At 39.7% G+C, this 26,328-nt stretch overlaps 1 protein-coding gene across 1 annotated transcript in view; it reads right to left on the reverse strand.

Annotated features, from left to right (window-relative positions):
• LOC109287345 (heparan-alpha-glucosaminide N-acetyltransferase-like) overlaps window positions 1–26,328 on the reverse strand; it is a 356,204-nt gene that overhangs the window by 33,063 nt on the left and 296,813 nt on the right. Inside the window, 1 exon segment of the mRNA XM_019502327.1 lies at window positions 20,605–20,682. Within this exon segment, the coding sequence (XP_019357872.1) occupies window positions 20,605–20,682 (78 nt within the window).

A 26,328-nucleotide genomic window follows, 5' to 3' on the forward strand; every position in this document is an offset into this window, starting at 1 on the left:
GATGAGAGGAAGCATTTGACAAAGCTGCCATTCCTGCACCTCCCTGCTCTAAGTAGGTGCCCAAGGACAGTGCTCCCATCACTCATTGATCCTTATAGTATGGATTAACTTCAACCCGGATTATCAAATGTCCTACTGCTACCATTGTAACAAAGAAGCTAGATTTGCTGATGCCAGCCAACCACAACCTCACTGCTTCAGTAGCTTTGGGGCTGTTCATTCCATTTTCTTTGCAATTTTTGGCTGCAGCTTGAGAAGGAACAAGTGTGGACATAGAGAGGCAAAGGATACTTAAAATATATCTTAGCTGGTGTGGTGGCAGAAGGGAAGAGTTGTACCACTATTATCACATACCCTTTGTAAAATGGTAAGTCTAAATTAATTAAATAAATCAGCTGATGAAATCACCCTATAAATGTGACAGCATGCTGTAATTCACTGCAGCTGCAAGAGCAGGGAGCAGATGGAAGACGCTGGGTTTTCTCAGAGCTACGAAAGCCATTTTACTGGTCCCATTCTATTCCTTTTAAGATTACACCAAGTCCATATGCACAAAGGACCCAATTCTGCAGCTGCTCCCTTGCACAGTGCTCCCACTGTCAGGGAGCTTTCCACAAAAGGCAGGCAGCTGGAGAATTGTACCTTCTTCACTGCCTGCTCATATCTCAGTCACTCATTCACAGAGGCCAAATCCTGCTGTGTGTTACACTGATGGCACTAAGGACACATTTGGCTTTGCGTTCTATTAGTGGTCAATTAACAAGTGGAATGATCCCCTCATTGTATACAGTATGTTAAACAGAGTACTTTTAACAAGGGTAATTGTATCCTCCCAAAGTTCAAATCTCTGTATAAATAGCAGGCTGCATTTGGTGGCACCGAGGCAGTATGTTGAACATGAAATTGGCCTGCCTTTGACTGGATGGAACTGAACATTATTAATCTGCCTGTGACCTATGCAAACATACTAGAAAGGGAGGAAAACACGCTCGCTATATCAAAAAGTATAATGTAGGTAATTGAATCATCTTTTTCTCAGGAGTGACTCATGCAAGTAGGGACATTTCCTCTATGGGGCAGAAAGGTTATGTGACCCTCCTGGGCTGTGCACTCAAGCTCAGATGCCTAGACAACATCTGCAAGACACAGTGAAAGTGACTGCAGAACAGAAGTGCACTGCACCTTCCTGTCTGGGAAAGGATGCATTGATGGACAGGACAGATGTTTACCTGATGCAAAGGTGCTGAATTTCTTCAAATGGCAACAAAGTGTTCAGGAACAAATGACTTAGGAAGCTGGCATTGTACGCAGAACTACACATCGACCCCCTCTATCACTGCATGGTTTATAGGGCCATACTGAAGCTGGCAGTTATTACCTCCATTCTTGTAATACACCTCCCTGAAGGTGGCTTGGTGAACATAGATGTCAACCTCCACTTCTGAGAAGTTTAGTGTTTGCTGACTAGAATAGACCTATTTGACAGATGCTGGGAGAACAATCCCAGCACCATAACAATACTGAAGGCATTCTATAATACAGCACAACCTGCATTATACATCACAAACAGCATAGAATTCAGAGTTATGTAAATGGACACAAATGCTATATCTAGTTTCCCAGGCTACTTAGCAGTATATGCCAAATTCTGCTGAGTAGGATGAAGAGCCTTCCTATTTATCTGTGCACTTTTTAGTTGCCCTCCATGATTTGAGACATTTCCATTGTTATGATGTTGTCATGAAAATGACCCAGCTATGCCCTTCACAATGGCAAGCATGATTTAATTACAGTTGGTAGTACACTCTGAAGTCCATCAATAAAAAGGAGAAGTTAAATTGCAGTGATTTGGGCCTTGATGAACTCAACAGGAGTCCTTCCACTGACCTCAGTGGTTTTGGGATCAGAAACTTATTAAGGGGATATTTTATCCTGAGAAATGCCACTTTAAACTCTGAAATTGCAACCATGAAAAAAAAAATGTCTGAAGATGCACGGGCAGCATAGATAACTTTCAAAACAAAACTGGGGGCAAATGGGGAAATAATTCAGTAGTGTCTGCCTGAGTCTTCTGAAAGCCTAAAATGAAGAATGTAGATGGATCACGTTCATTTCAGAGCAGCAGTATTTGAAATTCACATCCTAAGGAGTGATAATGCTGAAGCTCGACAACAAATTGAACATCAAATTTAACAATGAAAAATACCTGTCTACTACCCACAGCAGATGAGAGGGGGGAGAGAGAGAGAGAGAGAGAGAATATCTTTTTAACAAGATCTGTACAATCTACTGAGAGTGACATCTCATTTTGGTGTTACAGAGAGGGGCTTGAGTTCTGTGGAAATAGCTTGGAATATAGCCAGTCATTTACTTTTTTCCAGTCTGGCTCCTGGAAGTATATCTAATGCTTATATAGTACTTCTCATTTTCAAAGCTCTATGCCATGAATTTGCACAACATCCTCATTGTTTACAGACTGAGAAACAGGCTAAGAGAGGTAATGTGGCTTTCCCAAGGTCACAGTTAATTATAGCCAGGATTTGTAATAAAGTTTAGGAGTTACTGGCACCCAGCCCTATATTCAGGCCATTAGAATATAATTGTCTTTAGGAAGTCACTATAGAGCAGTGGTTCTTTTTAGACTCAAGGCACCTCTCCATAACGTATGTGAGTTGAGCAGCAGTCCATTTAAAAAATGTTGTGTGTTTATTAAAGTACTCACCTCCTTGCAGAGGGGCCAGGCAATAGAGGTGGGGCAGGGACCAGCTTGAGCCTGCAGTTATCTCCTCATACCTGCTTATGTCCTCACACCTCATGGCACCCTTCAAAAAATCTTGTGGCACCCCAGGGTGCCTTGGCTGAAAGTCACTGCTCAGAGCCATTCTACCTGCATATTTCACTTTCCAGTTTTTATTTGCATGAGGTGTGTCAAGTCACGTTACACCTGCCACTCACTAGCCTCCTGCTCTCTAATTATTTCTTTATATATTTTGTATTTTTTGCATGTCTAGATTTATGAGACTGTAAAAGAGCAGAACTGAATTTTAATTGACAGTAATACTGCATCCTCAGAACCACAAAGCAAATGTTCTTTACATTTGATTTTACATTTCTTTCCTGAACTGAGACCATTTACTGGATAAGGCTTATTAGCTTGAAACTTGGAATATTGTTTTCTTTTGTTTCTGTTTAATCCTGGTAGCAAGCAGTTCATATATCATGCTCAAGTTCAAACAGTAATACATGCAAGAAGCCAGTGGAGCTTCTGAACTAAACTTCTGCTATCAGGCGACAATCTCTGTAAAAAAGTATTAAATGACTAGAACTCTAGGATAGTTTCAAATGTTTAATTAATGTTCCATAGAAAATGCTGTAAAGATTTTTCCCCTCCCCAAGCTCTATTATTTTATTTGTATCAACAGCCTGGAAATATCAGGAGGTTGTGGTTAAAATTGCTGATACTGTCTTGATGAAATGTTAAGCTTTCATGTAATATGAAAAGTACCAACAGTTTGAAATCAAACCTCAGGAGAAGGGGCGTGTGGGAGGGCAGAGGACAGATGCCCTGTAATTAGAGGACGAACAGAAACAACTGTTTCTGATGGCACTTCTCCATTTCAGCCAATAATATGCAACCAAGAAAGCAACGTGAAAGTGACTGGAAGGCAACTTATTTTAAGGGGCTTTAGGAAATTTTTTGAAAAGGTTATCTTATATTTATTACTGCCTGCTAAAGTGCAAGACTGTGTAGGAAAAGCTTGTTATAAATGTCTTAAGTATCAAGGGAAATGCAAAGCAGATTCAAATAGCCTATATATAGTATTCAATACTATATATTCAATTCAGTATATTAAATTACAGGTAATATAAATTAAGGATTTAAAATACAGGTCCAAATTTTGCTCTTGGTTTCATTAGCTTAAATCTGAAATCACCCATCTAGTTTAAATGGAGTTACACCAGACTGACAAGAGAAGACTGAGGCCAAACTAGTGATATTCTGACTCAAACTGTAGCATCCTGGGGTACGGACCTTAGATTACTGAGTTGAGGAAGGACTCTTTCCCAATCTGAGCAACACATGCTCTGGGCAGTGTAGAAAGCCCCATTCTGGATCAATATCTTCCTTTTCCATTTTTGTTTTATTTTTACATCTGGAAATGTGACTAAGTCTAACCAGGAAGTAGGGATTGGACTACATCAGTTGGAATTATTAGTGCAAAAAACCCCCCAACTTTAAATTGGAGCTTCATCTGAATTTCAGGAAAAACTAGAAATACATGTAATGTCCAGACCATATATTTATTTTCATAACAAGTATTTCTTCAGGTGTTCTGATCACCACACAATTCATCAGGTGTCTTACAATTCCTTCTGTTTGTGATGATTTCCCCCCAAAACACAGGGACTCATAGTAAACATGGTGGGACATTCTGTCTTCAGTTGGTGGCTAGAGCATATCAAGAGGTATACCATCCTTGTGCCTTTGTCCTTTAGCTCAAAGATCCCAAGGCCATGGAATCAGTCTCTATAAAGGAGTGCATCTGAGGTATCACAGCATCATGTTACTTTAACAGTAAAAATTGAGACCTGTTTTCTATCCTTCATGAAAATGAAGTTTGGGATTTTTCTTACACAAAGTATTGTTTTAATACTCATTTAGAAGAAAGTGTGTCATCTACTCAATCACCAGAATTACTTCTTAGGATTTTCTCCCACTGATTCTCCTTACAAGGAAATGACTTTGCTTAGCAGCAGATATTTGTGAAGAGAGATGAACCCTGAGGTCTGTCTATAAAAAAGAATGGCAACTTTTTCAGGAATCAACATTCTAAATGGTGCACATATTTATGGTTCAGTAGAAAGTGGGGTGGGGCAACACACTGGTCATACAAGGCAGCCTTAAGGCAAGCAATAAATAGCCACTGAAGCTTTAGATCACAAGAGCAGCACAAAATGACTGAATGACATTAGACAATTTGGCACACAAGAAGAAAAAAAAACTACTTTGGAGTTGCCTTTCTACCTTCACATAGGAGAAGCTGTAAACATGCCTTAATCATTAAATTTATTTTATTTATTTTTAATGAAAATGACTAACAACTCTAAGTTAAACAGCTGAAGAATACTATATGTAGTTTAGGAACTTCTTGGCAAAAGGCATAATTCTAAACATCTCTATTGTAACAACCTGTACGGTCTGCAGATTGGAACACAAGCTACAGTGGAGATGGGAGATGATTTGGAGGGTGATACCAGGAAGGCTCTATATGTGTCATCTAGGAATGCATGCCTGACCAGAAGACAGAAGAAAATATGATTATAGTAGATTATTACTCCAGTTTTTCAGAGATGGACAATCTAGGGGACACTCCAATAAGAACAGTAATCAACAAGCTGAAGGCACCCTTTACGAAGTATGGCATACCCAATGCCTTGTATTCAGACAATAGGACACAATATACAGCCGAGGAATTCAAAAGATTTAGCACAAAATGGGAGTTTGAGCACAAGACTTCTTCCCCAGGGTACTCACAGTTGCAGAAATGGAAGCTTAGGTTCAATATCAATATATGTGAATAACTATAGCACCTAGGAGGCTACATGTTGGATTGGCAGTAAAGGCCACGTCCCAATGGTAGGCTATGTGCTAGCAACCTCTGGCCACAAAGAACCAGACTGAAACACAACCATACAAATGTTCCCTGCCCCCCACTTTTTTTTTCTTACAAGGAAAGATGTAATAACCTGAAATACAAATTATAGGGGGAGTATTTGAGGGTGACATCAGGAAGCTCTATGTGCTTGGAGAATTTTGCATTAGCTCTGAGCATACACTGTACCTCATGGCTGCAAGCAGCAGCATCAGGGACATGACTTCTAATAAAGATGTGAGTTCTTGCAGTCCAAATGGTGTCGCTTTATTATTGCACAGTCATCCGTTAGCCTGTCTAAATGTAAGCTCTTTCTATACAATGCAACTTGACCTTACTCCCACTTAAAACAGCTGGCAGTGATGACTATCTTATTAACATCCCATGAATTTACTCATCATTACAGTACAAAAACAACAGGATCATATTTACAGCAAAAGTCACAGCTGTCACAAAATGAAATTACATTTGATTTTGTGTCATGGCAATGTTCATTAGTGACATCTACTCTAGAAGGGCAATATCAGCCAGTAAGTATAATGGCAGACCCAGAATTCACTTCAGCAGCACAAAACAGGCACCTCAGCAAAGGACTGCAGGCCTCTTCTATTGGACATTTTGCATATGAATAGTAACGGGAATGGGGAGCATGACAGGTTTAATTTGTTCTGTAAGCAGTATATTGTCCCTAGAATCTGACTCATTCTGCTCTTCAAATATGAAAACCATGTGATTTGAAATTATAAAACAGGAATGTTTAACTGGCAAACAATACTGGCCAGAAAAGTTATGTTGATCGCCTGAATGAAAGATGTAAATGCTATGTGGACAGAAAATAAAGGTATAGATAAACACAGGCCATAAAAAATGTAGTCACTTCAGATTTCTCCCCAAAACAGTTCCAAATATTTTTGTTTAAAAAATAAAGTCTTTATACCAGGACAAATTTTCTTACAAGTCTCCAAATGGCCTGTAATAATTTATGTATATAGGACACAAAAAATAACTAGAACCCCTTAATTTCTTTCACTTATATAAAGGCTTGTCATGTTGTTTTAAAGTAGGACAAAGCACTTAATCTACATTAGGATGCACCTGAATTAACTTATTTTATTACCAGGGTAAATAATATCTGTGTAAACCCAGCTATGCACTGAAGACTAGCACTGTCATGGTTGTAGCAAAAACAAAACAAAGCAAGCTGCAGTAAGAAAATTCAAGGACATAGGCCATTGTACACAGCTGAATAAATTTCAACATGCTTATACAAGAAAGATACAAATATGTAAAGTATTTACAAATAAAATGAGAACTCCCTTGTAAGCCCTCTATTTATGGTAGCAGAAAAAAAGGCAAAAGGGCACCTAAGTCGAACAACCCACTGGGCAAGCATGTTTTCCACAGCCAACATCCACAAACTGATTACAAGCCTGGCTACCTTAGACATCCCAGCCTGAAGAGCCAGGTGCATATTTACAGTTGAACTGACTGGACAGCAACCTGCAGTATGAGTCCTAAAAAGAGCTCCGATTCTTACATCTTGAGCTGTAGCAAAGTGCCATCACTGTTCCCATACACTGTACAATACAAAGAAAATAAATTTAATGAGCAATTTTTCAATACTTACATCTTTTTTCTGAAATTTTACAATTGGTCACAGAAGAATGCCAACCAGCTGAATGTCTGGTTTTAAAAAAAAACTGTTTGAAAAATTTGATTTGGAACAAAATTAAGAGTAGATCTAAAGGTGGAAGACACTTTAGGGGCAAGTCTAGCAGTCCTACACGTTAAAATTCTTCTGGGAGTTACAGCAATAAAACTGACACAAGAGGACTCATGAGCAGGGATCCGGGTTTTCTGTTCACCATGGGAAAACATGGAAAAATGCAGATCTTCTCATTTTAAGGAGAAAAACATGGGAAAGAGAGGGCTTCCCCCTACAGGCTTACAGAGTTCCAGCTTGTAAGAGGCTGGTGGGGAGCAGGAGGAGGGTGATTAGGCAGAGGGTGCCACGTGCATATGCGTGTACCCACATGCACATAGCAGCTAGGCAGTACAGAGAGCAGCTCCCACAGCTCCCTAAAGGTAAATCTGGGGGAAGGGCAGGGATTGAGGCCCCTATAGTGAGGGAGGGAGGGAATCAGGCAGGCTGGGGCTGGGGTGCTGCCCAGCCAGGGTGGTGCACTCCTGGGAGGGGCACAGGGGGCACATACCCGCCCCTTGTGTGCAGGGTGGGGGAGGGAGTAGCTTGGCTGCTGTGGGCTCAGGGCTGTCTGCCCTGCTGCCCTTCCCCTGGGGATCTGCACAGCTCAGTGGGCAGGACCCAGCATAGCGGGGCAGAGTGGGGTGCTGCAATTCAGTGCCACCACGGCAAGTTTCCTCCTGTCTGCCCAGCTGCAGTGGGGTTGGCAGCATGGAGTTGTGCCCCCCCACTGCTGCCAGGTGCACAGGGGGTGCCTTACCATGGCAGTGATGGGCTACCAGAAGTGGCATCGAGGCGTCCCACACTGCCCTGCTACACTAAGTCCTACCTCCTGGGCTGTGGAAGCCCCCAGGGGGAGAGGCAGCAGGGCGAGAAGTCCCAAACCCACAGCAGGTAGCTCACATTCACCTTTACCCACAGGCTCTGCTCTGTTCGTGGGGGGAGAAGGAGCCAGTCTCTACACTCCACTCCAGCCACAGAAGCTGCCTGGGCTCAGGTGCTGCTGGGGCGGGGGTGGGGGCAGACCTGGGGTTTTGGCTGTGCAACCCTGGCAACCTGGGGACCCCTCCGACAGGGCTGTGGCTTGGGAGTGAGGGGCAATGGCATGGGCAGGGCACCAGCATATCTGGGCTGCTCAGGACCACGAAGTGGGGGGTGGGGGGGCAGGAGGAGAGGGACACAGCCGCAGCTGAACCCATGTCCTGGTGAGAAAAGGGGGCAGGGGAAGCTCTGATTTTCCATGATAAAAGAACCAAAATCAAATAACAAAATACATAGGAATTTAGAATTTATGTTATTATAGTAATTGAGGCACTGGTCAGCTTGCAAATTGCTTCAAATTGTAAATATATTAATAATACATTGTGTTCAACTGATACCTATAGTGGTGTTTAATTTTAATCATGGAAAACCACAGATTTTGGGTTTTTTAAATCAGCAAATTTGCAAATTTTTTATCAGAGAACTTGTAATTTTTAAACAGAGAAAACCAGGATACCTGCTCATAGGGCTGGTTATTAGGATGCTGAGATGGTGCCTATTGAAGTGATAACAAAAAAAACGAAAAGAGGGTATGACTCTATGAGCATCCCAGACTACCCTGGAACAGCTGGGATAGCTCCCAACTGTCTTTGAGAAAGATGGGACTGTCACAGCTGGAAATTCTTCAAGTGTATGTGACAGGGCTGGTACAGTCATCATTGCCAGTGAAGGGACATTTTTTTTTTCAAGAGTTTTTTTCTTGATATTTTTCTGATTTTTTTTTAATTTTGGATTTTTTTAATGTTATTGAAATGTCACTATTTGAGGGTTTTTTAAAATAACAATTTTAGGAGACAAGTCACAATGGACTGATTCCTTCTAAAATGCAATGCAAATTCTGCTATTAAATTGAAGGTCTCTGGTGTTGAAAAATTATACCTTGGAAATACAATGTAAACTATACCTTCGACAATAATAACCTTGGTTTTCTCAGGCAATGGGCCTACTCCTGTGAGTAAGGAGTATTTGTGTGTGTAAAGATTGCAGGCATATGCCCTTAGTTGTTCTAAAGTAAGAAAATACATAAAATAATGTTGAAAAGAACCTGTACTGTCTCCATGTTTTTGTGTTTTTTGATACAGCCATTAATGCTATGCAGTTTTTCAAATTAAACGCATTTGCTACACAATATGTGTGTGTATCAAGTCAGTTAATCATTTATTATTATTATTAGTCAAACCATTCACTGACTTCATTCCAACATCACGCAATTCATTAAATCATCATAGTAAACTAGGAACACAGTGGTTTTTTATATCATGTGAGATGCAATTGTGGGGTTTTACAATATTTTTCTATTCTTGAACCTGTATACTAACTTCAATGTCATATATCTTTCTATATCCTTATTGATTTTCACTATTTTTCAACACATAGTATAATTATTATACTATCAGCATTAATATTTTACATATATAACAGATGACTTTTTGTTGGCAAAAACAAGCATCTTTGAATGGTAATTTGATATTATAAAGGTTTCTTACAGAAATATATATTTTTGCTTTCTGATTCAGCTTTGTGATAGTTCAATTCTATCATGCAAGAGAGACACTTTAACTTAGTAACATAAAAGGTTGTTAACATAGGACAGGAATTGTAATAGTGAAACAGCATTTCTCAAAATCTACAAGACCACATACAAAAAACAGAGGCACTGTCTGACTAATTATCACTTCCACCTGGCCTCTACTGCATCTACCATGGCACAACAGTCTCTTAGTATAGCTAATAGGCACTTCACACTTCATAAAACAAGGGATTTCATGTGAAAGGTAGCAGAAACTGCTACTTTTCACTACAAATAGAAGGACTAAAAAAGAAGGCAGATATTTTGAAAAACCACATCGTCACAGTATCTGCTTTATTTCCACTTATATTCCATGTCGGTAAATTAGACAGAAAAATACTTTTGAAATAATCGGAAGGTACTTCACAGAGGCATGCTTTGGTTTTACATAAAAGTTCTCAGAGTTGCCTGTCTGCTAGAAAGTTCAGTTTGGGGGCAAAACAAACATAAAAAATGAGAGTAGAAGTCAGGAGACTTTGCATCTATTCTTCCTTCTATATCAGTGTAAACCAGGAATGATTTCACTGAAGTCACTGCAGGTACACAGACAAAACAGGAAGATAAGTAACTAGACCTTTTGTTTCTAATCCTGATTCTGCCATGCATCTACTGTGTAATCTTGGAAGAATTATTTAAGATTTCTCTACCTGTATCTCAACTGAACCATGCAGGAACATCTCAAATAGCTCAGGCACCATAAGCAGTAGGACTATATTAGCCCAGATAATTAGTAGGGTAAAGAACTGTATTAACACAACTACACTGCTTCCAGAACATGACCTGTGTTAGAATTTATCTCTAGTATCTCTGCCCACTACAGCATCATACAATGTAGACATACTCTGTCTTAAAAGTGTTCATATCGATATTAACAGATAACTCTGCAGATCAATCATTCCACCCTAACTGAATGGAACTTGAGATAGAAAAGAGCTATGGCAATTTCACAAACTTTGTGGCCTCTCAGTAAGCTGGTCCTGCTAACAACAGGTCAATTGTCATTTAACAGTAAATCTGACTGGTATATGCAAAAAGAGATATTTCCACAAGATAGAGAAGATTCCTGTGTCTGAACATGACATTGGTGCTGAAGTTCTGCTGCTCAGAAGACTGTGACAATTATTTATCTGTAAGCAGCTTGGGGAAGCAGCATTGTGTTTTCTAAGGTGGTTGCAGTATAACTCTGATAACCAATTGAGGCATTTTATTAGAAGGCTAGAGAAGCAGCATGCAAGTGGTTGGGGTCATATTTAGATGAATATGACTAGGTTTGCCTTATTTCCCATATATCAGCAGATTAGAAAACCATGATTCCTATGATTTCCATGAACTCTCACAACAGTTACTTGTTGTTTTTGCATGGTATGCAACATTCATGGAAATATTAAATTGGTGTGGTTTTCTAGGAAAGGTGATCTCACTCCAGACTTACCAAAATGAATGAATTTTATTCAAACTTTCACCACACATTCTATAGTCACTTTTATACATGTGGACACAAAGTGCTATATAATAGAAAAAATATTGGCTTTCTGTCATCAAAACAAACAGTCCAAGACATTTCTAAATCATTTAAAAAACAGGAAGAAAGTTTCCTCTTGAGTAAGGAATAAGAGTAGTTTATTTGTAAAACAGTTTAAAATATATTACCAACTTCCCCTGACAGGCTACATTTTGGGTCTCTTGCATCTTGTGAAGCTTTTGATCAATGGCTTGGAAATTTTCCTGCTTGCTGCAGTCAATTTTGCCTTCTGGTCTCATTATATCACGGCTGGGCAAACACCAATTTCCAGCTTGTCACCTATCGCAATGGCCCCATTCTCTGATGGATGGGATTTTGATAAAAGTTGATAGGCTTCTAAATAGAGTGCCAGATTATGTGTGGGGTGATGGCAACCAGCTCAGCCAGGATAAGAAAAAAGAGAGAAAACACACCAAACAAATCTGGGGAAGATACAAAATCACCACAAGTAAATTTACGAAGTCTTTTTAATAGCGACAGAACCTCAGCAAGTAGAGCAAGTGAAAGCAGGCAATTTGCTAATGTAATGTATTAGGCTTAACTGTAGAAACAGTAGATAACTTCCAATGAGCAACTGAATCTGTTCAAAGAACAATATAAATAGAAGGGAATCTCTAATGAAATTTAGAAACATATATTTTTGTTCTTACAAAGTCATTGCTTTCTTCCCTTTGACCCAAGCTTTCTTTCTTTTCTATTTCTTCCTCCTACTGCTGTAACCCTATTCCTTCTACATCATGATTTTCTTTGCCCTAAAACTCAACTTATTCAGCCTCTGGACTGAGTAGAAAGGGAAGCTGGTGACATGTTCAGATAACAGAATTAATTAAGGAAGTGATCCCTTACTTGTATGTTAGGTTATGCTAATGCTCTATCTCCAGTTTTTCCAGTTCTACATTTTCCTCCATCCTGTCCCTGAAGCATAGAACACTGCCAAACTGGTCCATCAACCACTATTTCTCTAAACCCCTCCTCAGCAACTGTTTCTACTGCAATGTCTGTAGTTAACACAGACATTGTTTATAGGGACTACAAGGTGGCTACCAGGGGCTTCTTGGTGTTTCTTTAGCTTATTTATTTTTCCTTTTTTTTTTGTTTTTAAAGTATAACTGATTTAAAACTCACTGGCTATGCACATTTCTGAGCCACCTGGGTGAAAGTTTTTATGAGTGTTTGCTCTGCCCTCACTCTGTAGTTTTCTTTCAATTGCTTCTTGTAGTCACTACCTATATATTGCCCTTGAATTGAAGCCACAATGCATAACAGCATCTACAATAACTCAAGCAGCTTGCTCTGGGTTGGTGGGATTCCAGTTATCATTTTTACAGGGCATCATTCCACAATCCCTTTAAATAACTGCTGATTAAAGCAATGAGGAAAAGCATCAGAAGAAAGGAATAGCATTGCATAAGAACAAACCTTATTTAGTCATGCACTTCTGTTATAACTGTAATGATACCTGAACAGCATTTTTTTCTTTTAAGCAAAACTGCTGTCAGCATTAATCAGGCATTTGTCTTTTACTCTGCAGTAAACAAGACTGTATTTAGAACAATGCCAACCGATTATTTTTGTAACTGAACATTCAATTGATTTTTTAAATTGATAAATCAATTGTTTGGGTCTCATTTGAATACATGAGGAGGGAAATACAGCTTGTCAGCTCTCCTATCAGGAACTGGCTATTCCACAATCAGATTATTCTGAAATAAACAGATAAATACAATAATATTTTTCAGGAGTTAACCCCCATGCACCAGAAAAGGGGCAAGTTTCTATCCTGAAAAATGCAGAAGTCACCCTCCCAGAATCTATGGCTCCAAAAACCAAACATTGACTGGAAATCTCTATCTATCTATCTATCTATAAGGAATAATAGCTAGACATTGTAGATTCTAAAAATACGTGCGTTAGCATGATTCAGGGGCTTACAGTCTCAAGGTCTCAGTCCTCTGTATAACTATGTGTACTAGTACCAGACCCACATTTCTTCAGATGATTTACAGTAACCCAACTGACATCTTCAGCAAGGAAATTCTAAATAAAGATGCAAAGGACAGGCCACAAAGCACAACAGTTCCTTTAGCAGATACAGTATGTGCCACAGACACAAATTTTTCACAGCCTGTATGTAACTGATTTGTCATAGAAAAATATCATATATATTTGTAAAATTCCAAATTCTGTTTCTACCTGGGCTAGCATTATCCATCAACTAGATTTATTCTCTGATGCCTGAGAATTCACAAGCCCGTATTCACACACCCTGCATGTGCTTGCACATAGCAACTGTATACAACTCCAGAGCAGAATTTCTATGAGAGGAAATCCTTGGCTGAGACAGTAGATGTTCTAGATTGGTCTCTATGCATAGAACACCACTGTACACAAAATATTTCCTAACTTTTCCTAGGAGAGAAACTGCTTGGTAAAATACCAATTTAGATTAAAACAAACTATAATAAAACAAGTATCATAGAAGACCTGCCCTTTTAAATTCTATTTCAAACATTGTCTTCTGGGTCCTCATGGAAAAAATATATTAGTTTTTTGAAAACTCTTGACTATTGCCATTTTTTTTGTTGCCTTTGTTTTGTTTATGACCCTGACACTCATTTGTCCTTTACAGATGAGTGGCTGAATATCAAATGCTATCCCTGATTAAGTTTTAAAAAATAGAATCCTTCATCTATTAATCAATATTTTTTTGTATGCTGATGCCACACATTTTCTTGTCAATTTGTTTTATTCGTATTATCACTGGAACTGTCACTTCTCCTACTACTAACATTTACAGATGTAACCCTTGCCTATATAAGAATGATCTATTATCCAGATCCCTGGGTACCAGATTATATAATGAGAATGAATAGACAGCACACTGAAATCCTTATGAGATATATCCCAGTAGAACTAAAACAGCCCTCAGTCCTAAAAAAGGATGTTGAGCCTTTAATTAACTTTGAATGCCAACAATTATAAACATTTGTCTTTTTCAAACCTGAGGATACCCTCACACTCAAAACATATAAATAAATAAGAGAGAGCACAGGCAACAGAAAGGACAAACATTGATGGATTATAATACCATTTTTTCTTTTGCATGTATATTTTTCCATGTAGGAAACACAGAATATACCCATGCATGAAATTTCATGGCACTATTATTTGTGTCACTACATCACATTGAGTGATTCTTGACATCAGCTGGGGTCAGTAGCATATCTATGTGTGTTGACTGCTACTGCTGAGTAAGTAGGAATGGTCTGAATGAGAGAGGAAAGTGCATGAGACCAAACCGTATACAGGATACCTGACTGTGTGAACAGTGAAGAAGCACAAAAGTATTCCTTCCGCCCAGTTCTAGATCTGATTCATCTGAGCTGATCTTAAAGCCACCAGAAGCTATGAGAGAGGCAAAGCTTGCGAGGCTATTTTTACCATTGCCTACTTCTCAGATGATGTTAGGAGACCAGTTTCTATTGCCAGATCACTACCAATTTCTTGTCCGGTCTTGTACAGCTCAGTTAACCTCTCTGTGCCTTCAGCTTTCCCCATCTGTTAAACAGGGAAGATGATTTTTACATTTCTTCATAAAGTGTCCTGGGATCCTTGCATGAAAACAATGGCTAAATATTATTGCTGTCATTATGGTATCTGTCAGAATGGAAAATAAATCCATCACTAAGATGGGAACCAAGAACAGCCCAGCTCAAAAGTGAACCAGACAAACCAGTTCTGTTTAGTCCTCCTGCAACCACTGATATTTCTAAGGCAAATTTACAACCAGTGGGGCATCTGCAACTTCTATGGCAATATTAAGACATTATAGTCAGGAATGTCTTTATTACAATGGCACAGGATATCTGTTAGCTAAAGAAATATGAAGAACTAACAAGGACTTTCACATTCTTAGGTTCAGTAAGATGAAGATAGTCTATGTTATAGTGGAATGTGCAGTTCCAGGGCTACCAACATACTAAGAAAGCCCTAACTGATAGGGTAGCAGCACAATGGAATGGGCTGTCACTGAAACAGCTTTTGGCATTAGAAACATTCTCTTTCAATGTAACATAGGTGAGTTGACATACTCTAGTTCTGCTTTTTAACAGCATTCCAAGGAAAACAAGAGTCACTGAGCCAGTCATTGAGCCAGGGGAATGCAGCACCTCCCCCTGCCTGGCGTGCTCTCCAGTGCACCTGGAAGCGGACTGGAAGTGCTTCTGGTCCACTTATGGGTCTGCCGTCAAGTGCGTTGGGGAGCCCCCCACACGTCTGTGGGACACTTCATGTGTCCCAGCATTGCAGCATTCACAAGCCACCTGCTACCTAGAGGTATGTAGAAAAAACATTTAAAGCTGTGTCTATGTCTGCATCTCCAAATCTTTCCAAATCCATTTGGAGGGTTCCGATTCAATTTGGAGAGATTAAAGGGTTCTCTGATTTGATTTGGATTTGGAAACTTGGCCACCAAATCAGGCCAAACCTCCACCAAATCAAACCAAAGCCTGAAGCTTTGCACAACCGTACTAAAAATGTCACCTCTTGTGCACATTATAGAGCCTACCAAAAATATGCCTGTTCAGTCTGGAATACTTATATGCATGTTCTGTGTAGTTTGTGCTGACAACATGTTAATTCATTTACTTTTGGGGGCTGAAGTACTTTATTCTTAAACAAAATTGCAGATGGAACAAAATGTCCATTTGACACTGCCATTTCCAATAGTCCATTCAAACTAATGGACTATTGATAATTTCCACTTCCGGGTTGCTTTTCTATGTGATATATTTATCCCAGAAACATGCACCAAAATTTAGCCTTTGACACTCAATTTTTTATATATCCTTGTCATTCCTATCCGATTTATCATCAGTCTAGCAGAGCTGTATGAGAGACTAGATAAAATGTACATTGCAGCGTTATGGAAACAGGCAAAATAGGAAACTTTATTTAGTTTTGAGATAGAAATCATGATCCACTTATACCAAAGAAATGTGTTTGATTCAGCACTTTTCTTTAGTCAATATTTCATTTTCATAATGGAATATTGAGCATTACAATTAATCCATGCCTAAGTAATTATTATTTTCTGAACTGTAAACCATTTTCATTGCATCATGCGAAGAAATGCTATAATTTGTATTCTATGCATAAAATGGAACGCAAAATTATATTCTTGAAAAATTCAAAGATCATAACTCATAAGCCTACGTAGGTGATATTAAAGTTAGAATCTTCAACTTAAAATGTAAATGCCACAATTAAGTACTTGATTTGCCAACTTAACATCCTTCTAATGGAGATTCGTTTTTCCCCATCTAATATTTGGAAAATGGCATGCCTGTTACATTATTACGAAGTTTTTTTCAGGATGTGTACCTGCATGCGTAAATATATACATACATACACACACGTGTATACATTTGTATATATATACAGGCATACACACACAGAATTTGCTTTTCCTTACAATCCTATTAGGCAGTTGTTCAGTATAGGTACATGCCCTGATATGTTCTTCAGTTATTTCATGACCATTGATGCTACAGAAAAGTACAGTTGACCTTATGGTATATACAAAAGGCATTATCTGAGTTAAGTTAAACATCAGATAAAATGTTATGTCAGGTGGAAAGATCATGCATAAAGGTAATCAAGAAATACCTGTAAAAATTAAGAGAGCTCAAGGAGGGAAACAAAGAAAACATCCTCTAAATTGCTAATGGTTGAGACAAGGAAGGAGAGCAGCCAAATATAACACTTTGTTAATGGAAATAAACACTTGGAGGGGAGCTGAAAATCATCTGCATTTTGCCTCTCATCAAGGACCTTACAGGCATATGTGGATGTGGAAGGGCCTCCCATTTGGGTGATTCACCAAGGCCTATCCATAGGAGCCGTCCGTATGCCCTGCAGCACAGGAACTAATTCTCTTATGTTTCCTTAGGGGTGTGTGGGCCAAAAGAGGAGCAGGACTGGAAATGTTCTCCGTGCATTTGGAATATTTCAGAGGGACAGTCAGCTTCTAAGATGGTGAACCTATCTGGACGTGCCAAGTCAAAGGGCTGTAGCATAAAGCCCTGTGAATGACTGTGACATTCAACTAAGTCTCATAAAATAACATTCAGACACTGGGGCCTGTTGAAATCAAGGCACATTTTCTCATTGGCTGAAATGGATACAAACTGTCTAACACTCACCTCTGAAACTCTAGAAGTGACTTCAGAGGGAGGAGGTCACTAGTTGTGGCAAGCATCAACCACAGTGTTTTCCACAGATAATGTTGGATATTTGGCACAGCTAACATTCTTCCCAAGTGAAATGCACAGACATTTCCCTGAATGTGGCAACAACCTACACACACACAAGGCAAGTTGTAAAGAAAGGCGTATAGCTTTTTGGATGAGTGTTAGGAAAAGAATGTGATGGTAAAACTTTCATCAATTGAGCCAAATGCTTTAAACTGCAAAAATCAAGTAAAATATTTTGATAACTGGATGTGATATATGATTAAAGGGGTTAGGAATTAGAATTATTTTTAAATAAAAGTATATGGGCTTTCATTAAAACAAAATGGAAAGAGGGTTGCTTCAAAACACACAGAACATTTTGTTCTCTTGCTAGCTCATACTTCAAACTGACCTCAATACATATGCAACATAATTATGTTTTTTCAATAATATGCTCTCTCCCCTGACCTCAGGAAAAAGGACTCCCAGTGGAGTGTCATGTATATGGATATGAGTATTATCCATGGAGCTTAAACCTCTTGCTTTACTCAGTCAGAACTGAACACTTCTGAATTATGGGAAAGTGTAAAACTGGATCCAAACTTTCCAGCCCAAGCTCTTTCCTTATATAAATACTTTATTTCCCTAGTTAGAAATTTCTCTTGCATGATTAACTAGGTGTTGAAGCCTGCTGTACGGCAACAGTAGGCACCACAGTTATTCTATCTGTATTAATATGAGTAAAGTACAAGACTGACAGCATGAAGGAAGCTCTGGACATTGCATCTGCATAGCTACTGAATGCCCTAGTGGCTCCAAATGAAACCCAGTAAAAAGCAAGCGTAGTTTTCTGGGTGCTGTAGCTGGGCTTACAGAGGCTTATCTTGAATGTTCCCAGTACCATGCTGCTGCATGTGTAAGTTCCGGCACAGAAAGTAGTAGAGCTGCCTTAAAGTAACTGTGCAGATGGGCTCCTAATTAAGGCAAAGCTAAATGAGCTCATGTGCAGTGCCAAGAGAACTGCTATTGCTCCTGTTCCAAAGATCCCGCATGCAGAGTCAGGGTGCATCCAGGAGTACAGTCACACCTCCTTTTGATTCCTGTTCTACCCAAAATTTAACATCAACTGCCCAGAAGTGGTATTTCTATTCAGGTGGCACTGAGGAAGACATTTGACTTCATGGCTCATTATAATTGATTTAATTCCTGCTAATCACTCTTCACTCCACTGGTGTTCACAACCCTCTTTCCTTTGTAATGGTTTTGATGTTCCATTTATCAGGCCATCTTTTCTTCCACTATTTTGCTGTCTATTAGCTTCTCCCCTTTCACAGCTCTTCAGACTGTTTTTAGCTCTAGCTAAAAACATTAACTCAGGTGTGGAAACAACTGTCAGTAAAGTGTTGGATGCACTGTCAGGACACACAAAGAGGTTAGATTTTGCTTCATGAATCTGAATAAGAGATACACATTTAACTATAATGACTAATTAAACAGCATATTTTCATTCCATTTTTTCTAGGTTGCTGTGGTTTTTATACTTAATATATAATATACCAAATGAACGTACATTCCAATGAAGATACCCATTTTGTGCTTCAATCTTAAACTAAATAATACAGCCCATGGCCCTTACATATTAGTAAAGCTTTTAGCTCATTTTTAACTGAAGAAAAATGTATTTTGCTACATGTGATAATCCACTATATCACCTGCACCCACCTCCCAATCTTTTTCAAAATTCTAGACACATCCCTATGCTACTTTCAGCATTTGGGAAGCATGTTCGATATGCAGACCATGAGAGAGGAAGAGTGTGGGGCTGTGAATGGGCCTAGTGGGAGATTGACAGGAGACTGCAGGTGGGGATAGGGTAGGGGAGAGAGGAGACTGTGTAGAGAATTGGGTGAGAGGTGGGCTCTGAATGACAAGAGAGGGTGAGAAGGATTAAGGTATGAGATAGCCTATAGGATTAAAAGGGCTGAGAACCACTGTCTTAAAAGATCTGAGGTCCCTGATCTGATGTAGCAGGTGGGGAAAGTGTAACAAAAGGTTGGGAATTATGTGGCATATCTTCCTCCAGGAAGAATTCAGCTTGCAGGATGGAATTGTGAAGTATCAGACTCAGCATGCCTCATCATCCTCTAGTCAGCCTTCCTGTGCCTGATTGTCAGAGAAGATGCATAAATGATAATTTCCTGGTTTATTACAGGCACATATCCCAGGGGAAAAATGGTTGGAATAAATAATGCTTAGATGGCTAACAACCAGTCTCAAATCCAGTATCCTCACTGACCTGTAATGCCTGCATTGTACATTTAAAAGGAAGTTGCCTTAATTATTTCTACAGAAATTAATGTTATCTGTGAACAATGTAATGTATCATTGTAAATGCATAAATACATTTAAGCAAAAGTGAACTGGAGTTACTTTGCTTTAAAATTGCATTTGATGTAGAGTAATTAGAAATATTGATTAAACTGAAGCCAGTTCACTGGAAACATGCTAATAGGCTAATAATTATGATTTGATCTTGCTTGAAAAATGGACCCAAATATGAACTGTAAAAAGGAAGGTATTAGAATTTTTACCTAATTTAAAGTCCATGCTTCCTATCCCAGTTCTATCCCAGCCTCATCAGATATGAGAAGATTTAGTTAAATAGAATATTATACAAAAATCACCCCTGATAACACATAATTTATGACAGGCCTTGAAAGCAGTCACTTGTATGCTTTGGATCATTTTGAGCATGTAGAGATTTTTTCCTTCACCAAATTACATGTACTGTGTGAGCACCAGCAGTAGTAATTAAAAATAATGAGGCCTGCTAGATCTGCTAATTCTATTATCTTTATAGCATCAGGCTTCAAGAAACTCACCAGCAAAACAGCCCAAATGAGAAATCTCTTTAAAATACTCAGGGGTTGTTTACGGTACAATAGGGTAATCTTTCCAGCCTGAAAAATAAAAAAAAACAAACAAAAATCAGACATTAGTAGACATGTTACAGAAGGAGGCAAAGGTTAGCTGGTTGATCATCTACTCTACAAAAAGCTATTTTAATTTTTTCCATGGGGAAATGAGGGACAGCTAAAAATGATGGCATTGCATTCTGCTCCTCATTATTCCTCCGGAAGAGCTTTTGTTTCAATGTGGAGATAAGAGAGGAGTATCATTTACTTTGAATTTCTGTCTATTCTTTTATGTTAAAGAATTCACTTATCAATTTTACCTACCATAAACTTCAGTAGAAGCAACAACATTTAGAACCCTATAGGATAGTCCCAAAAGGAATTGTAAACTCAGGTATAGAATGAGCCTCCTACTTCACTGAAACTGAAATAATATCCCATGTTCAATTAGACTATAGTACTTACAAACTTATAGGTAGCAAACAATCTCTAGGTGTACCTACTGCACCCCATTTTTCCCCCATATCCCTATCGTGCACATACCTTCTGCTGAATTTAAGCTTCAGTTTAGAAAACCAAAGCTCCAAAGCCTTATATGGGCAAAAACATCTTCCTGTTGTGACCCAACATCATGCCATCTTCATAGTTATGGAGGCAGCCTGATTGAAGCAATGGGGTACAGACATATAACATACTTACTGTGGAGTCTGGGATGATAAAACAACATCATCGACTTGAATTTAAGGCAGAAGACTGGGTAGAGATGCTCCTTATAAACTAACTAATTCAGAGATCCATAAGCTTTCACTTCTCTCTGCTCTTAAATTTAAGGTCATGTCTATGCTAGAGAAATCAGGCATGAGAATGAGTGCCTTCAATAGGACTGGTAATATATTCATAGAGAGACTTCTTCAGAGACATGCAAATGAGAGAAGTTGTAAGAAGCTGGCAAAGTAATTGTCTAACATAACAAGATGAGCATTATGAAAATCATGTACAACTAAAATTACATGCTATTTACATGTGGCTGCTGGCAAACTTGTCTTTTGTGCAGAGAAGTTCGGAAAGGACAAGCAGGAAAGTAATATCATATATTACCACTGTACTGTGGGATGGCACATGGAGAATGATGTTCACATTGACACTGAATTGATAGATTCAGCACTCTGGGGAACTATGCAGATAGTTTTGCTGGTAGCAGGTATCATTCAAAGAACAGTTGTCACACCTCAGTACCATGGGAGTGTGTATGGGCAGACAAGAGGTCAGTTATAAGGACAAAATACTGGTAAGGCATGTTTAATTTTTCTAGAACTTCTGTACTTGATTTGAAATGCAGTCCAGATAGAGCCAACATGAGTGTAAATTACTAAGCAGAAATGAATGTCTTCACTTTCTATGTGAGAAGCAAAGATTTCTTAGGGCAAGATCTTTTATTGGACCAACTATGCCAGAATATTAGGGTATGGTCAAATGCATATTTTGTGGTGGCATCAGGAGGGGGCTGCTGCTGCCTAGGGATATGTAGCAACTGTTATGCTGTAACTGTTATATGTGAAGGATCCTGTCATGAAACAAGTGAGCTAGATCTGCCCAATTTTGACCCTGAATAAAGCAGAGGTAAAGCTGAAGCAGTTTTGCTACACTGGTATCACTAAACAATCATGCATACACTAACAGAGCAATGGGTGTCAACCAGGGTGACACCAGAGCCTGCCAGATATGCCACAATATTGGCATGAGCACTACTTGTATGGGGTGAAATTGCCCTGTACACCTGTTTACAGCATGCAGCCTGAAGCAGAATGGCACTCCAGCCTTCATAATGTACTGTAGGCAGGCAGAGTTTTCTCTGGCTGCTACTTGTCAGTTTGGCTCTGACATCCCTCCTGAAAAGAGGTACCTGGAACAGTTCCATCTGCCCTGGATGCCTCTTCATCCAGGGGACAGCATGCCAGTAGGACCAGGAAGGGCTGCAGTAAGTTTACAAGCTCCTGACACAGTTGCTTCCCAATCTGGTTCTGCAGGAGGCATGCAGCACAGTGGGGAGAATAAAATATCTAATTAATTATCTAATAATATCTAATCAATTATGTCTAATTAATTACATTAATAACAATTATACTGTTTATATTATAATGCGAAAAATGTACTTACATTCGTTTTTAAAATATAGGGCTACAAAATTTTGGAGGCATACCTTGCATCTAAAAAGGTTGAGAACCAGCGAGCTGGAGCCTAGTTGCTGCTGCAGTGTCTGGGGTGCTAGCTCCCCCTCTCTTTTTGAAGCTGTCACAAGTAGGGCTGTGCAAAATTTCACTGCCAGTTTTTTTTCACGCTGTTTCGACACGTTTCAAGGTCAAAACAGCAAATCAAAATGGAACAGATATAATTGAAACATCCTCAAAACAAAACGAGGCTAGGTGAAACATTTTGCCGTAGTTTTGACATTTCGCTCATAGGCTATAATGGGGAAGGACAAACCAGCCAATAACTTTGACATTTTCTGGCACAATTTGGATGAACCTTGCAGGAATGGTAGCCCCTTCTGAGGGCATGAAGCCTGCCAAGTTTCAAGGAGATAGGTACAGGGAGTCCAGGAAAACTGTACCCCAACGTTTTGAAAGCAAAACTTGTATCACGTGTATGTGTTAAGCCACAGCGGGGTCAAAACTGCAGGCATGCCAGCCGCTGTGGAGGCCACAAATCCTGCTAAGTTTCAAGGATATAGGTTCAGGGGTGTGGGGGAAACTGTACCTCAAGCTGCAAATAAGGAAAACTTGTGACATGGGTGACACTGTGTAGGCTAAGGTGCAGCAGGGTGAAAGCTGCAGGCCTGCTAGCCCCTGCTGAGGCCACAAAGCCTGCCAGCTGTCAAGGAGATAAGTGCAGGGGCTTCTGGATTTTGGGGCCCTGCACCTGTAGTTGCTGACGGGCAAAACTCATGTCATGGGTGCTTGTGCAACTGACTGCCTCTGTCTTGGGGCAGAAGCAGTTCCCGGCTCTGTATTGATTCCTTCCTCTCCTTAGTTTGTGGTTTTGTAGGTGTTAATTCTTGCTCATTAACTTGTTATCCTTGCTAGCTACTGTGTATTGAGCTAGTCCCTTTAGTGAATCATGATTGACTGCGTAACACAGTAGCTAGCTAGCACAGGCACCCATTTCATGAGTTTTGCCTGTCAGCAGCTAGGGGCGCAGGGCCCCAGAACCCCCCTGCATCTATCTCCTTAGCAGCTGGCAGGCTTTGTGGCCTCAGCAGGGGCTAGCATGCCTGCAGTCTTCATCCTGCTGCGCCTTAACACATACAATGTCACCCATGTCACAAGTTTTGCTCGTCCGCAGTTTGAGGTACAGTTTCCCCCAAGCCCCTTGCACCTATCTTCTTGAAACTTGGCAGGCTTTGTGGCCTGAGCAGAGGCTAGCAAGCCTGCAGTTTTGACCCCGCTGTGGCTTAACACATACACATGACATGAGTTTTGCTTTCATGATTTTGGGGTACAGTTTCCCTGAAATCCCTGCACCTATCTCCTTGAAACTTGGCAGGCTTTGTGGCCTGAGCAGAGGCTAGCAAGCCTGCAGTTCTGACCCCACTGTGACTTAACACATACACATGACATGAGTTTTGCTTTCATGATTTTGGGGTACAGTTTCCCTGAAATCCCTGCACCTATCTCCTTGAAACTTGGCAGGCTTCATGCCCTCAGGAGCTACCATTTCTGCATGTTTCATCCAAATCAAGCTAGAAATGACAAGGTTATAGCCTGTTTTGACCTTCCCCATTATATCCTATGGGCGAACCATCAAAACAGTTTCACCGTTTCTACCCTCTTTTGACGGAACAAAATGGAACAGCTGTTTCAAATTGAAACAAAAATAAAAATGAAACACTGTTCTGTCGAAACACTGGTTGAAACAGAATGCTGCTATTTTGCACAGCCCTAGTTACAAGTACATATGTATCTATACCCTGAGTCTTATTTCAAAACAGAGTGATATTTTGTCTCCTAATGAGCGTGCGCTGGTGAAAGAAAGGAATAACCTTGACTTATAAAGCCCAAAGCAGCTTAACAAGGAGCTAGAAGATGGGATCCCAAAATTTTGTTCAGGGAGGGCCACTTAATGGGTGGAACATCATGCTGCAGACAAAATGCACCTTTAGTGCAATAACAATATGCAATGCCCTATATACATAAAATTACAATAAGGAGAATCTGGTATCTTTGCTTAATTCATATTTGAGTGGGACTTACGCAGACTTTATTTGCTGAGGCAACCCAAGTTCAAAATTCGTTATTGTAATGTAATTGAGGAAATATGGCCATTGGTCATCAGGGATGGTATGCATGATCAAAGAAACTGTATTCACAACCAGCTTACTAAGTCTATTATAGAGGACAGCAATTATCCTTAACAATAGATCATAGGGCAGCCAGTAAGTTTTGTCAGTTAGTTCCTACTGAACATTCAGTGGCTATTGCCTCAATAAACAACTGGTTCTGCCAAGGACAGGCACCATTAAAAAAGTCCTTCTGTGGGCCACATACAAACATTTCTTGGGTCACAAAAGTCTGGTAGACAGCACTTTGGGAACATCTAAGGAAAAATAACATCCTCCAATAAAGAGTGCTGGCATTAAGTTGTATCATATAAAGCAAAGAGTCATCTTAAAATAAAAACCTAGCTAAAAAGAAGAGTTGGCAGGAGTTCTGATTGCAGACAACCATCTCTCTCCTAGATATTTGTGCACTTTGCTTTTGAGACTGATTCTGTCTACTGCTCACAATGTATCTTAGGATGTAGCTAATAGAGGGCACCATGCAAGTGGTGTTCAGCAATTCATAGCACTGGGCTAACACACAACAAACCTGATGCTTGTTTTCTCTCTCTCTCTCTCTCCCCAAGAATAACATTTTTTTCTATGTTGCTTTACAGTAGATCTCTCTAACTCCTCTGATGCTATGACCCACTTTGACTAGATGAGCCTTCACGATGTTATCTGACAAGCTAAGTACAGACAGTCAAAAAGCCCGAGGTTGAATCGGTTCAATCTCTGCAGGTTAGTCTAAGCTGCAAAGATTGAACCAACAAGCAAGTGAATAGACAGTCGCTTTTGATTACGGAAATGTAGCCACATGCCTGCAGTGGCCCAGGCTAGAAGCCTGGGGGTGCTAGAACACACCTCCCTAATAGGCTAGAGCAGACAGCTTGGGCCAAGGCTAGCCTGCCCTCCTTGTAAGATGGAGCTTTCAGGGGAGGTGCAAAGCATCCTGGGAATGCTGAGGGACTGAATGTTACCTTGAAGCTGAAGGGGATCTGGGACAGAAATTCAATAAACTGATTTAACCTAAATCAGTTAAGTCTAATACTGCATCCATCCAGGTTTATCTTAAACCTGTTTTGGCCATTTTGAATGTGGTTTACATGCACTGCATTTCTGTTGTGTTACAGATTTGAACCAGTTTCCAGTCAGTTATCCCAGTTTATGTGTAATTTCTGTCCCTAGCCATAAGGTTGTGGGTATTTGAAAGAACCTTCTGGAAAGAAACCATTTAATTTAAAAGGAATGCAAGGAAATAACTTTACTATAAAAAGAACCACTTTGAATTTCTAAGCATATTCAGGCAGTCTTACATATCAGAGTCCCCAAAGTTTAAATGGTTACAAATATTACAGCTCTAACCTACAAGTCTT

The sequence above is a fragment of the Gavialis gangeticus genome, unplaced genomic scaffold, assembly GCF_001723915.1.
Source record: "Gavialis gangeticus isolate Ggan-Ray unplaced genomic scaffold, GavGan_comp1, whole genome shotgun sequence".
Classification (NCBI taxonomy): Eukaryota; Metazoa; Chordata; order Crocodylia; family Gavialidae; genus Gavialis; species Gavialis gangeticus.